The sequence below is a fragment of the Ptychodera flava genome, chromosome 16 (assembly GCF_041260155.1).
Source record: "Ptychodera flava strain L36383 chromosome 16, AS_Pfla_20210202, whole genome shotgun sequence".
NCBI lineage: Eukaryota > Metazoa > Hemichordata > Enteropneusta > Ptychoderidae > Ptychodera > Ptychodera flava.
Window position 1 is genome coordinate 3,105,744 of NC_091943.1, and position 16,095 is coordinate 3,121,838.

At 37.2% G+C, this 16,095-nt stretch overlaps 1 protein-coding gene and 1 non-coding gene across 3 annotated transcripts in view; both read left to right on the plus strand.

The window, feature by feature from the left end:
* The window catches only part of LOC139152529 (choline transporter-like protein 2), a 49,125-nt gene extending 43,130 nt beyond the window's left edge, over nt 1-5,995 (plus strand). For both annotated transcript variants that reach the window (XM_070725720.1, XM_070725721.1), the window contains one exon: nt 527-5,995. In XM_070725720.1, the coding sequence (XP_070581821.1) occupies nt 527-633 (107 nt within the window). In that variant the 3' untranslated portion in view covers nt 634-5,995. The remainder of the gene's footprint in view (nt 1-526) is intronic.
* Nucleotides 5,996-15,428: 9,433 nt separating this feature from the next.
* On the plus strand, nt 15,429-15,510 carry Trnas-gcu (transfer RNA serine (anticodon GCU)). The gene has a single exon. It is a non-coding gene; the product is annotated as a tRNA-Ser (tRNA).
* Nucleotides 15,511-16,095: the final 585 nt, after the last annotated feature.

Genomic DNA, 16,095 nt, shown 5'->3' on the forward strand with positions numbered 1-16,095 from the left:
ATGGATATTTTACATCTGGCGTTAAGCGTCTATTTTGACGTCGAAAACGTCGAAAGGCTTCACTGGACTGGGTAACCATGGAAACCGGTCAGTACATCGTTCACTGGTCCACTAACTTCCAGATGTTCCTATTCAAATCAATGCACTGATTTGCACTCACATCGAGGCATGTAATAATTTATAGAACTAATTGATTTATCTAGCAAAATCAACTCATTTCCAAACAAGGCACCCTCTATAGAGAATATGTATATGTATTTTCAATGTATATGAAAAATGTGTCTGAAGAAGATGGAGCTGAATCTCCATTATGAAAACAATCAGGTTTCCATATACAGCCATCCAACACAGTTGTGAAGCGACTGGACCCCTTAGGATTACATTGATTTGTAAAAGTGTGTGGCCCAGTAGCACTCAGTGTTAAGCCCTCGATGCCATATCTGTGCAAGACACAGAGCAACTCAAGACTCGAGCTCTCACAAATATATCACAAGTAACTTAAATATTTTTCTGTCATACCCTACAGTGGAAGACCTGGAACGACATGATGGCTCTGCAGAAAAGCCTTACTACATGAACAAAGGACTCATGAAGATTCTGGGAAAAAAGAACAAAAAGCCGGAGGCAGAGTGATGAACTTTCTCCAACACAACCTAACATTGTTGCAACTTAGAACAGTCAAGACTTGGATCAGTGAAATCACTCTCTGGTACATAATTGGAGTAAAGAAATTATAAACAACAGAAGCATCTATTGTCAAGAAACAATATGGCCACAATGCACCTCTGGGGTGATATGTCAGTTAACAGTCTACAATCAAAGTTGATGGCAAAGTTAAGGGCATTGTGGCCTAGTTTTCTAGACAACAATAGTTGCAATTGACAAGGAAAGCCAAACCTGTTACTAGCTCAGTACGCTGCATTCTGAAATGTCTCATACTGGTCTGAATACAGGAATAAAGATACAATGTTTGCTTTCAACCCCCGGGAAAAGCATGAACTGTTACTAGACCACAGCAGCGGTTGACAATATGCTTCCAAAGACAGCAATTGTTGCTCAAATCAAATCTGGTGAGCTATTATAATACAGTAATAGTGATAAGACAGATCACAGTGCCAAATGGGTGATGGCTTAACATCTTCAATTGCGGCTATTATAGTTTTTGCCTCAGAGTAAATTTTGTCTGTCTTCTGTTTTTTAGCTTTATTTGGCGGTAGAATGATTCATTTAAATTTTAAGTGCCACCATTTGCCATCAACTTTAGAAATATCATCACTTATATGTTTGTACCATTTTATTTGATTTCTTTAATTTCCCATGCAGTACCTAGTAACTTGTGAAATATATTTTTAAAACATAGAAAGGAGGGTTTTGAACTTTTTAAAATAATTTGTAAGGATCTTTTTTTATTATTGTTTGGACTGTATATAGAGGTTTTGAGATGCTTGTAGTTGACAGTCCATTGCACATATGAGGCATTGAACAAACAAATGGAAGTCAATTTATTCTGTTTCTTGAGCCCAGTACACAATAGTTAGTATTAATATGGACAGTACATCCTGCTTGCTTACGTTGGCATGGTAGATGCCGTATTTACATTTATTTTAAAAGGTTTAAGAGGCTATTTAAGATTTTTTAAACATTTTTTTCTCAATATGATGTACAAGATAGACTGTGATACAATGGGGGTGAAAAATACCATTCCACTCTCTTTGTTTTGCATGATAATGTTGTCATGGGTAACTTGATAAACCAGACGGAATACTGATGGGAGAGCAACACTTTAGATAGATGACAAGTATAACCGATTGATCCCCAGTTTCCCTGTAAACAGGTCCACACTCACCATTGCTAACAATGAGTTTGTACCGAACCAGGATGGTGAAAGGAGTAGAAATTCTATACTGCTGTAAGTTTTGATGTACTTTCAATTATTTTGTGTTCTGTTTGTCAAATACAGTTGGTGCTTGTTCTGCTCCCAAAATCATGATGAAAACACAGTATGTTTAACACAGTCAAAGGTATACTGTCAGCTGTTCCAATTTTGCCACAGTTACCATGGAAAGAGAAATTCTAACCAATCACAGATTTAAGTGGGTGGCCGCTTTTTAAAAACAGCGCCCTCACATGGGCATTTTGAATACCAAGGAATGCCCCTTTGACCATACCGGTAGTATAATGAGAAGAAGAAATTTGCTTGATGTCAGAAACAAATTTATCAAAATGTTATCAAAAGGTACAGCTATAGTCTTTTCAATATCTACAGTAACACTTTGCTCCCTCAAACTTCGGTAGGATAACTCTGTTTTGTGTGGCTGTGAGGGCGCTGTATTAAAAGAAATATGGATGAAAGGGTGACAGTGTAAATTTTTTGATGAATTTCATTACAGTATATCATTGAGATGAAATCAAATCTGAGATCGTTCACTGATTGGCTGAGGGGGAGACATAGTAATTTATCAACCAATCAGTAGGTGTGTACGTGATTTGCATCTCGGTGCAAAGTTACTGTCAATTTTGTGAACTCTCTGTACTCATGATAGTGAATCCATGTGAGATATCTCTCCAAAATTCTACAAATCATGGAAGAAGAAGAGATAGTTTTATTCTACCCATTGAATATGTCAGTGAATGAAATATGTGATTGATTTCTTAATCATGTTATTTAAATAGCGTAAAATAACAGGTACAATGTATCACCATATTGCTTGACTTTTATTGAGAAACACTTTATTCATGTACATGTACAAGTGTGGTAAGTTACAGCACAATATCTGTATATTTTGAAAATAATATAACAACGTAATGTACTGGTAATATATTGAAACAAAGGAAAACTTTTAGGTACAAAGAATATCTAATAAGTAATAGTACTTAGTCACCCCTATAATTGTTGTTCTAGAGTGTGATGAACCATGAGAACAATAGGGATATACCAAATACCATTAAATTTAGGGATGATATTGAAGTAATTATTACCGAATTATGCAGTGGTAGTTGTGTTAATATGGAGTTTCCACGTTTTTATTATGATCCTTTTAAATAGGGGTTTATTTTCAGTGAATTAATATTTTCAGCTACATATCACGCCCAAGACATATATATCTTCTATAGGATGGTAATTTTGGTGTCTTGGAAAATCCCTGTTGTTATCAGAGACGAGGAACCTCCTTCTTGGATTGTGTGTATGTAACTTGGCAAGAAACCTACCTTAGTTTTGCGTTTTGCCGAGACACAAAAGCAAAAACTGACTAGAAATACATTATTCTTAAGGTTGAAGTGAATCTGAGCTTGAACAGATAATGCAGCGGAATGTGTGCAGTTAGGAAATTGGTTTTAGAAACTAGAGACATTGCCAAGTTATCAAGAAAATCATTTCATTCTCATGAGAATTATAATAATTCTCATGAGAGGATTCTCCGTGCCAAGCAATATGGGCAAATGTCACTCTTCCAAAGTTTTATTCCGGCAGAAAATCAAAATACCAGTTGAGGTACTGTATTCAATATTCCGATTCCCGAGAAAACAAGAAATATTTAAGAAAGTTTTAAGATAGTCAAATTTTTCAATGGAATGTTTCTTCTTCAAATATATCCACAACTAATAATGTTTGGCTTCAGTGTAAGATTCAATCTGTTCACATGAAGTGATGATTATTTCAGGACAGCAGACACTTTGTGCAACGTTCTCTCATTTAAATTATTGAGGAATCCTCGTGGAATCCCCGTAAAGACTGCATATGTAGAATCATAGGTTTCTGAATTTCAATAGTTTTCACAATTTTACCTTCACATCCTATTGTACATTTAACTTTATTTTGCCAGATTTTGAATGTTGTCAAACCCTGTAAATGAAGTCAATTTTAGCAAAACCCTTGGTCCAAACAGTTGGACACACCAACCAGTAGAAAAATGTTGAAGTCCAAATGTGCGGAATTCAAGTCTGAAATCCAGTCTCATTACAATGTGAAGATATCTTCAAATACAGATTATGGTGATACAAATAATGCAACATGCAAGTTTCTCGACTTTCACAACTCTCAAAAATCAACAATGGTTTACTTCTCTTCATGAACAAAGTCTGATCTCTCAACTGAACAACCTCCATAATTAGTACCAGAGGGCCTTCAAATGGACCTTCTGGAACTCTTGGATTTGCTCAAGTTCTTTAGACATTTTCTAGTCAAAATATGGACTCCCCTATGAGGGTTGACATATTTGATTGCATTTTCTTCACACATTTTTCATAACATATGTTACTTGTATAACGTCAGTTTTTCAGTAATAATATATAAAAATTCAAGTCTTTCAAGTATTTATAACTCTTTCAACATATCATTTTTTGGAAAGTTTTATTTAACGGTTTCCCATGAACTGATATTTACTTTATTTTAAATTCTGCTTAAAGGGACTTCAGTTTTTAGCCTTTCTTTTCTTTTAATACGAATAATAATGATATGAGGCTGTAGAGATGGTGATTTTTTTCTCAAAACTTTTTTTTTCCAGAGGCTTGTAAGATTTCTATTGACATCCATTGAGAGGCTAGGAGATATCTCTAACTTTTTATATTAGTATATATTTGTCTTTATGAGATAGTGATTTTTCCATTCTACACTTTAACTGATATTAACTATCCCTTCTCTTTATATGGAGTGAAAATTTAAATATCTTTAACACGTGTCAGGTGCCTCATATTGTCACAGAATGGTGATATTTTCAATTAGAGTAAAGAATGTTTCTTATTCTGACCTTTGACACTTGTATATTAGGCTTGCATGATGGCACTGTTTGTAAGAGAACCTAACTTCATGTATTTTCTCAATGATATTACTAAATGGTCATATTGTGTTACAAAATGTGCATTTCCCTGTAGAGGTAAAAGTTACCTGATATTGTCAGACAGGGGTCATAGGTCACAAATCGAATTTGATCACAGATTCTTTCCAAAAATGATAAAGATGCATAATTGTTGAGTGCATTACAAGTACAGAGAGTCAAATATGTAAAAAGTGAACTCTTGCAATCGAGACAGATCTATACCATCATAGCTTCAGGCAAGTCTCTCTGCATGGCTGGGAGTTTTGTTTATTGAAAAAAGGTACCCAATTATCAGTATTCAGTTTGGACTGATCCAATCAGATCAAGATGAGATTGAGAATCATTATTTCCGCTTTGCCAGGTCATGTATTTTCATTTACAGATTCCTGTCAACTGTACTTTATGCTTTAGGGAAACTTTTGCCGAAATTGGTAGATGTTTCAGTTAGATATGTAAATTTATTGCTGATAATGTAAAAGTCTACAAATCATGATATACACATGCACTTCTGTAGATGTGCTTGGCTCAAAAGTCATCAGTCGTTCAGTAAAAAGCGTCTTTAAATGTCACTGTACTCTTATGACTTTATGCACCACAAGTAGATTATCACAGGTAATCATCAAAACAAAAAGGTTAGAATAGATTGAACTACTGCACATTTAGTGAGTTCCCTTGATAAGATTATGATATGATAACTTGTTTGATTTTCTAATTATGCTTCGATTTTAAAAGATTTTTGATGTGTAAATTGAAACATGAAGGTTTTTATGTTTGAATGGTTGTGGTCATAACCACCCAGAAGTGAACAAGATTCAGATTAAGATGATTCAGGTACTGAAATTCAAACAGAATCTCAATAGTATGCTCACCCAGGACACACAAGGAACTCACCATATGTGCAATGTTAGTGGGAGAGCGGACAGATGCTCGAAGTTTGGATGAAGTTCTCAAACTTCGTTTACCTTTCCGTTGATAATCTCGTATGCAAATGAGCAAATGAAACAAAGGGTAGCAATATAACAGTTGAAGTGAAAGTAACAAAAGTGTCACATGATGTACGATATCATGTCTGGATTTACCTATTGTATACAGAACTAATTTTGTCAACTATTCGATCTATCTTTTCTACGTGTCAACTTTTGGTATATTTTTCAATAAAGTCGTATCCAATAGCAACACGTTATTGTTGTCCTGTCTTGAGTAAAGCAAAGGTTGTATATCATTTAATGCAGATCAGAGATGTCACTGCGAAAGTTCTTTTCTTTTACATACCCAGGTGCTGAAAGGGAGGTGGTCATTGGAACTGCATGTGTGTGACTTTCTTGTTTGCAAAGTGTATTTCATGCATTATATAAAGTTTCAATAGAGCCGTGTTGATCTTGACTAAATCTTGTGAATATTGTTGAGGGTAGCACACTGTAGATCAACTTTTTTAGTATGACATAAGCTTTCGGAGACAACAGTCTCCTTCATCTGATGTACTTGCAGAATGGACAAAGAAGCAAATTTAGGCCAAATGCAATCGTGGGTAATGGACAATGCCTAAAGGAGGTGTCAATGTGAAACAAAGAGTTTGAGCAAAGGTGTAAAAACACTGTTGAATGAGGACAATGGTTGGAACAACTGGGGCAAAATACAGCCAAAATAGTTATTTGTAATGTGTTAAAAATCCGTAATCTCGATTGAGTCCTTCTTTGACACAGTCGAAATATTGTATAATTTTGAGTTCTTCAGTCTCTCTGCGGATGGTGCTTTTACTACGAATCTTTCTAAGTACAGCCACACGGAAATCATTGATAGAATGTCCGGCCAGGTTAAAGTGTTCGGCAACAGGTTTATATGTTTTGTTGCTCTGTATATCGAACTTGTGATTGTTGATGCGTTTCCGCAGTGGCTGTCCCGTTTGGCCAATGTATACAGCGGAAGGACATCTTATACAGGTGATAGCATAGATGACGTTACTGGAGTCACAGTTATATGATCCTTTGATTGTGAAATTCTTCTGATTGGGTCCGACTACAGTGGTGGCGGTATTGATGAGAGGGCACAGTTTGCATCTTACTTTATTACAGGGTTTTGTTCCATGGGATTGGATGGTCATAGGAAGTTACTGGTGACAATGCGTTGTTTGAGGTTAGGAGGCTGCCTATACGCTACGATCGGTTTTTCCGGGAAGACTTCTCGGAGTAGTGTGTCCTCTCGTATGATTGGGTGGAGTTCATTGACTATTTTGTTCAGTTTGTTCAGTTGTGTACTGTAAGTTACAACCAGTGGGATTCTGTTTAAGTCTTTCTTTCGAATGATTTCCGTGTGGCTGTACTTAGAAAGATTCGTAGTAAAAGCACCATCCGCAGAGAGACTGAAGAACTCAAAATTATACAATATTTCGACTGTGTCAAAGAAGGACTCAATCGAGATTACGGATTTTTAACACATTACAAATAACTATTTTGGCTGTATTTTGCCCCAGTTGTTCCAACCATTGTCCTCATTCAACAGTGTTTTTACACCTTTGCTCAAACTCTTTGTTTCACATTGACACCTCCTTTAGGCATTGTCCATTACCCACGATGCATTTGGCCTTTTGCTTCTTTGTCCATTCTGCAAGTACATCTGATGAAGGAGACTGTTGTCTCCGAAAGCTTATGTCATACTAAAAAAGTTGATCTACAGTGTGCTACCCTCAACAATATTCACATGCATTATATATAGATGCATCACGTCAACATAGCTGCAACATTTAAATTTTACGATATTCATTGTCAACAACATGTTTTAACTTTCACCAATTGCCAATTTAATCAAGATACAGTGTTTACTTCGGTCGTAGGGGTCCCTTGCAACCTTAGAGCAGAGTTCCAACAACCCCCTCCATTTAATCAAGTGCCAAAATGTGTCAATGCACAAAATGTTCCATAGTGTCACTGCATACGAGGATGTGAGCGAGGACATATGTGTGAATATTTGTTTCACATTTTATTCTAAAGTATCAGTTTATTTCAAAATTTCTTACACACATTGTTTTGGTCTTGTTGCAGATCCATATAAAGTATTTGGTATTATCATTCCATACTTAAAAGTTATATATTATACACAATACAGGGCATAGGTATATGATAATGTTTATTATATCATACCAGTATATTGATGGTGCAAATGCAGCGATCTGATTGGTCGAGACGCGAAAAGAACCGTGGTATATTGGCGATATACCACGGCTGGCATAGGCGCGAGCTCTCAGCTTGAGCAAAAATTTATGACGTTCCACGCCAGAATTTCAATATACTGTTATGATATAATAGCAATAAATCACACCCAGCGACGGTATACCACTCGATTTTGACCAGTTCACTTCATATATGCACTCGCTATCGCTCGTGCATATATGTCGTGAACTGGTCAAAATCTCGTGGTATACCATCGCTGGGTGTGCTTTATTGGTTCCCAGACACTTCGCACCAAAACCACTTCGCACCATACCATCTCGTCCGATACCATTTCGCACCAAAACAACCTCGTACCAAAACCACTTCGTCCCTAAAGTCACGTCGCCCAAACCATTTCGCCCCCAAAACAATGCCACTTTGCCCAAAACTTATCGCAAACCGATAAAGCTGAAAATAACCAACCACTGCCATCGAAGTTTTCATCACCTTTCTATCATCCAAGGACTGAAATCTTGAAATTGTACACATTTCGAGAAAATGACATCGTGCAATTCCGCGCACGGCACCTGAGTTGTAGCATTGAGTAGTTTGCGTGTTTCTTATTTCTTATTCTACTGTTTATGGTTTCATGCAGCAATAAATGGTTCGTGGTAGCCAAAGTGTCCTGACACATTAATGCTTCCAAGTTGCAGGTAGAAACAATGTTATGATACGTCGTGGCATCGTTGTTTTAGGACGAGTTGATGGTACTACACTTTCGGCGAAGTGGTTTTAGTACGAGGTGGTACTTGGGGCGAAGTGGCGTTGGACAAGGTGGTTTTGTGCGAAATGGTTTTGGGCGAAGTCGTGTGGGGCGAACTGGTTTTGGTGCGAAGTGTCTGGACCCCTGCTTTATTTCTTACATATAACCTACTGAACTGGGCATTGAAGGATGAGAAGATGAGCGGCAGAACAACGCCCTCAGTTGTCGAGTATGTTCCACGGGATTCGTTGTAACACCTTTTCTTGTTCATTCATCAAACAAAACCAGCGAAAACAAAGCAACGTACCATGTGTAAAAAATGTAACATGTCAGAAAAGTTGAGAAATGATGAAACCAAAAAAGATAATGAACCTATTGGTTCACGATGGATTGTTTTTCGAGTTCTCTATGCTATAAAGGACACCTATACTGCAATATCGTCGTAGACAGGAGATCGGGGCGCATAGTTGATCACTGTTTGCACCGAACATGAAATATTTCTATAAACTTATGTCCAGTAACTTTTATCTTATTCCGTTGAAAAAGTCTTTGCCCATCAAAGAACGAAAGACACCTGGACGCAAAGGGCCAAAGCCCATGATTTTTTCACTCTTTTTATTTTGATGTCAACTACAGTTTCTTGTTTTACTCCAAAAAGCATACTTAGGGAGTCGTCATTATTTACGGTCCTGGGGAGTCGGAGGAATTTCATCAGAAACTCTGAAATTTGGAGTAACCCCAACGTGATGAATTTGAGTAACCCCCTCTCCACTGAACACAAGGGTTTTACTGACCCCCTCCCCTCGACTTAGAAACGCCAATACATGTATGTATTTACAAAAATACAGCAATAGTAAAGACCATTCAAATTCTAGTGTACCCTGCTAGATAATCATTGGTTATCTCATGGCGGTTGAAATAGGTGAAACCAACAAAATGAAATTCAAAGTCACAACAAAATACATGGATATAAGCTCACGCTATAACAAGTATCCAACAATATAGTATTGTTTACTTTGGATGGGTATCATGACAGGGGATATCTGACTGGGCAGAATTTGGTACGGGGAGAGAACACGCGGGAGGCTGAGGGGGAAAGTGTCAGAGGAGGTTATCTCCTCTCTTGCGGACCCCATTGAGCTTTCAGTTTTTAGAGTGACCCCCCTCACACTCCTCTGACCCTACAGACCGTAAATAATGACGGCTCCGGATCCCTGAGATACAAAATATTAAGCTTGTACACTTAGTCTGCACATGTATAAACTGCACTGTTATTGTTGACAAGTTAATACTGGTCCGGACAAGAATTCAATACTAAATCAAAAAAGACCTTTCAATTGACACACAAAATATAAAATAGCGCAAAATCAGCAAAGTTGCAGCTACTGGTCCTTTAAAGGTTTATTTTGATGTACACGATTTGACTCCGGACAATGAAGTAATGGCCGAGTCTTTCAACCCTCAGCAGCTGGTAACTTTAACAGTATCTTTATGAAGTACAACCATTTGCAATAATAGAGCGCGAAGCCACTGCAGTGAACTGCAATAAAACTGCTTACACTAATTAGTTTCAGCTGTAGCCGTGGCCACTTTGGTGTTGAACAAGGCTACTTGATAAAGACCAAAAAGTCTGCTTGTACAAAGGCAAAACTAGTTCTGTCTGAGGCTCGAGTTGTAAATGAGAGTTTACGATTGGCACCCTGTGTTCAAGATTAAGATACAATGTAACATTACCATGCACTGGTCCATGTACAAATCTTTTTTATTTCAATTTCCCCAGACAAACTGTCTGCATGGGACATACAATGTTGTCGACTTTGCCAGCTGGCTACAGCTGAAACTAATTAGTGTGAGCAGTTTTATTGCAGTTCACTGCAGTGGCTTCGCGCTCTATTACTGAAAAGGGTAGTAATTTCTGTCCAATTTGTTACGTCAAGTTGCTTGTCTATTCTCTGAAACGTATAAACTTGAATGCCCGTTCATAAGCTTAAAATACAGAGTACATCAGAGTACATGTGTTGTGTGTGTGTGGTGTTGTGTGTGTGTGTGTATGTGTGTGTGTATATATATATATATATATATATATATATATATATTATATATATATATATATATATATTATATTACATATATATATATATATATATATATATATATATATATATATATATATATATATATATATATATATATATATATATATATAGGTAGATGAAAGTCCGGAGCTGGATTATAGATTAAAACATTTATTCGCTACTCAGAATTTCGTGCATCTTGCGATGCACTCATCAGGCAACTGCCAAATACAAACCAATACATTCTAGAGTAATGAGAAAATAGAACAAAGGCATTCTGAATGGAACATATCGTGATGCGCGTATTTACGCGCGCGTATACGTGTTTAATTTATGTGGGATAGCAGAAATCTTTTAGAGTGCCTGCAGCACGAAATTAGCTCATTTCTTTTGTTGAGCGTTGCCATGGTTGGTCTACATATGATAAAAAACTTTTCCCACAAACACAAGTTGCACTTCTTGTTGGTATTGGAGTATGGCTTAGCTTGTTTTACCTTTCTCCATTTGATTTCATACTCAATGAGAAGAGACTCATTGAGAAAACTGAACATTTTCTTCGCCGTGTGCGTTGGATAGCGCACTTCTTCCTTAACCCAAGAAAACCAAAGACAAAGGAAACCTACGGCTTTAAATCACGAAATTCGCCGCCACAAGTTGAAGAACTGAAACCTTTCGAAAACGACATGTTAAAACTCATCCAAAATGTCAAGTTCAAAGATGTTAAATGCTGTTTCCAGAAAAAACTATCCAACGACATCAAGACCATCATAAAACCAGGTAAACTTCTCATACCCTCGGATAAAACCACAAATTACTACAAAATGGACACTGAATCTTATGACAAGTTACTGAAAGAAAATATCACAAAAACATACAAGAAGTCCAATCCAGAAGTAGTTACCGCAATCGACGCAGAAGCAGCCAAAATAGCCTATAAACTTGAATTAGACGATCGCATAGAAAAAATAGCACAGAAGGAAGCATATATCACCCTTAAAGACCATAAACCCACATTCAATGATCATCCGACGTGTCGCCTAATCAACCCAACCAAATCAGAAATTGGCATGGTAAGCAAGCAAATCCTCGATAAAATTAATAAGCCAATCATCAATGCCACGAACATCAACCAGTGGAAGAACACATTAGACGTCCTTAAATGGTTCAACAATCTAGAGCATAAAGAGACGCTTTCCTTGATAAGCTTTGATATATGCGAATTTTACCCATCGATCAATGAAGAGTTACTGACCAAAGCCCTAAATTTTGCCAGCAAATACCGCCAAATAAGTAGTGACGAACGTGACATCATCATGCAGGCCAGGCGCTCATTGTTATTCGAAACCAACATACCATGGGAGAAGAAATCGTCATCTGACCAATTCGACGTGACCATGGGTTCATTCGACGGAGCGGAAATATGTGAATTGGTCGGTTGCTATATACTGTCTCTACTCACTGAAAAGTACGGCCAAAATGTCGGGCTTTATAGGGACGACGGGTTAGCAGCTTTCAAGGGAAAACCGCAAGAAATTGAAAACATCAAGAAAGGAATCTGCGAAATCTTCCGCAACAACGGTTTAAAGATCACAGTTGAGGCTAACCAAACCATTGTCAATTTCCTGGATGTGACGCTAGACCTGAAGAGTGGTAAGCACACGCCATACATGAAACCGGGTAATGTGCCATTGTATGTACACCGCAAATCTAATCATCCACCATCCATCCTGAAAAATATCCCTGAATCGATCAACAGACAGGAGACTGTCTAAAATATCATCAGACAAAGAATCTTTCGACAACACCAAATCTGCATACCAGGATGCCTTGAATAAGAGTGGATACCATTACAATCTTACATACAAAGAAGAACCAGCTAAAAGGAAAAGAAATAGACAAAGAAACACTACGTGGTACAACCCCCCTTACAGCAAAAGCGTGGATACTAATATAGGAAAATGCTTCCTTAGTCTGATCGATAAGCATTTCACCAAATCAAATCCTTTGCACAAAATATTTTCGAGAAATACACTAAAAATTAGTTATAGAGGCATGAGTAATATGGTACAATAATAACAAACAACAACAAGGCTAAATTAAACAACTTAAACCCCAGTGAAGAGAATAAGACAAACTGCAACTGCAATAATAAATGCCCGATGAATGGTAGTTGCAATGATGAACACATAGTATACCAAGCGGAAGTCATTACATCGGACACAAAACAAACTTACACCGGACTATGTGATACAACATTTAAATTTAGATATAGAAACCATATTTGCTCGTTCAAAAACCAACGCTATAAAAATGCAACTGAGTTAAGTAAATATATTTGGAACTTAAAAGACCAGAACATTGGGTATGAAATCAAATGGAGAAAGGTAAAACAAGCTAAGCCATACTCCAATACCAACAAGAAGTGCAACTTGTGTTTGTGGGAAAAGTTTTTTTATCATATGTAGACCAACCATGGCAACGCTCAACAAAAGAAATGAGCTAATTTCGTGCTGCAGGCACTCTAAAAGATTTCTGCTATCCCACATAAATTAAACACGTATACGCGCGCGTAAATACGCGCATCACGATATGTTCCATTCAGAATGCCTTTGTTCTATTTTCTCATTACTCTAGAATGTATTGGTTTGTATTTGGCAGTTGCCTGATGACTGCATCGCAAGATGCACGAAACTCTGAGTAGCGAATAAATGTTTTAATCTATAATCCAGCTCCGGACTTTCATCTACCTATAGCTCTAGTTCAACTATTGAGCACTCTGCCAGTCCGATGAAGACATCAATCTACGTCCTGCTCGTGTATATATATATATATATATATATATATATATATATATATATATATATATATATATATATATATATATATATATATATATATATATATATATATATATATATATATATATATATATATATATATATATATATATATATACGCAGTGACTCGTGACAAAACGAATTTATTCGTGAATTTCCAATTAATTATTCCAGGATGTTTATGATGCCGGGTGTATGATATATGCGGTGGAAGCCCAATTAACTAAAACATTTGACGATTTGGTTAGAATACTTACAACAAGCCAATTACCGGGCATTTTAAAGCGTTTTCTAGAGAGCGTTTTCTAGGGCACAAAAACCTAGAGTAGAAAAAAATCTGTAGAAAGAAAAAGAAATACAAACTGCATAAATTGCAACGCTTTGTGAAGCTTATCACATTTCGTGTGAACACATATGTGTCAAAGTGTCACGTCTCTTCCTTTACGGTCTCTGAGTTGAGGTACCGGTATTTTCTTAAACTGTAGTAATATTTTCTTTTATATGCTGTATACTGAAAGAACCGTCGCTCGGGGAGGGGAGCGTAGAGAGCGCCCTCGAGCGACGGATCTATCAGTCTAGTTAAACTGAAGCTGACAATAGACTCTCGAGAAAAACGAGGGTCTATGAGCTGACACAGCAAGTTTAAGCACCACTTTCGATCTTTATTACTACTAGTAAGCAGCAAGGGAGACGACTCGAAGTCTGCTCTCCAATCTCTCTACCAGCTCTGTTCTACTCTTTGTCTAGAAAGTGTACAACTTAAATCGTTACCGAGTCTACATATTGTAATAGATGCTTAATGATACTTTATACACATAAGTACCGGAAGAATGTAAGATGTGTTCGGAACTAAAGAGCGTCAACACAGCACTAAGCTGTTCTAAATAGGCATAGCTTGTTGATGACGTTCATGATTAGTAAAACAATACATCACCCTGCGCTAAGTCTAATGGAATTAAGTGTCTTTAACACTAGATTCAGTGGCGTAGAATTTATATATGAGATTTCTCAGCCTTGACCATTTGAGAAACGCTAGATGTTGCGTGGATATCATCGTACGTCAAATATCTGATTCGTGGGAAAGGCGTGACACTCGTGGCAAATGCATCGTAATGTTCATAGCTGAAATAGACTGCCTATCCCCTTGTGAACACAGCGCAGCCAACGGCAAAAGGGGAGAAGTATCAAACTCCTCGCACACCTGTAGTCTCGAGTGCAGTCCCTGTAACCGAGACCACGGTCCCTACACAAACTAAGACACCTTGAAAACAGGCTGTCGATCAATCTAGCTGCGTGGTATTCTTCATAGAGTATCTCGAGCTCCTTGGCACAGCACTAACGGAGGTTGAAGATAATATCTAAAAGTAGTTTCCTTCGAAAATCTCGTGACTTTTTCTCAAACACGATTGGAACTAATTTGGGAGAATATGATCTTTTAATTCATATTCAATTGTTATCCAAGGTGACTTATCATTTAAGTTTCATTTATAAATTTTCTTTGATTCGGATTTAAAGTCATTAAATCACGGGAGAATTTTAGTCTTCAATAAACAGTGCTTTGAGGGACAGAAATTTGAAAGAAGATCAATTTCTCAAGCAAACACAGTCATTGAACAGAAATCACTATGGCCTTTAAATTACAGCGCCTTATATCATTTATAATGTCGTACAAGTTGATTAACAAAGAAGTCTTATTTCTTCTGCCTGTACAATGATATATGCATTGATGTTATGCAGAGCTGTATTTTGGAAGAATTTTTTGGAGCGCCTCATCAAGTTCCGATCAGAAGGACGAGGTGGCCGAGTGGTTAAGGCGATGGACTGCTAATCCATTGTGCTCTGCACGCGTGGGTTCGAATCCCATCCTCGTCGCGTGATATTTTGTCAACATTACCTTATGACATATATTGGCAATCCTGAATTGCTGACGCGTACGGTCAAGTGAAACCCTTCTGACCCTCGACCAATGCTCCTGACTTCAGTAACTATGCAATCATTGTCACAGTGGAACCCAAGGTGCTTCCACACTACTGGAGACTCTTCTAAAATTGAGGATCATTTTGTGTAATATTTAAAGACAAACTATTTTGAGAATAAATGTTGTTTACCTTGATGTAGAATAGACCTGGTAATTTCTTTAAGAGGGATTCGAGGGAAAAAGATGTTGAATTGATGTATATATGAAAAATAAGGGAATTTCATCTTCCTTATTTCAAGTTATATTAATTTTATTAGTAGGCCTAAAACTATATAGGATCATATAGATACTATGCCGTTTACTCAAACCTTCAAGTTATTAAAATATGTTTACTTGCATGCGTGCATAACGTTGACACGCGATTGCAAACAGACAGAGACAGGCTGTTGAAACATAGGGTGTGTATTTGCGTTTTCTACCAGCACATCGGTAAAACATACACGCTTCGTGTTGCAGTGCGGTGTCCAAGGTCGACATCC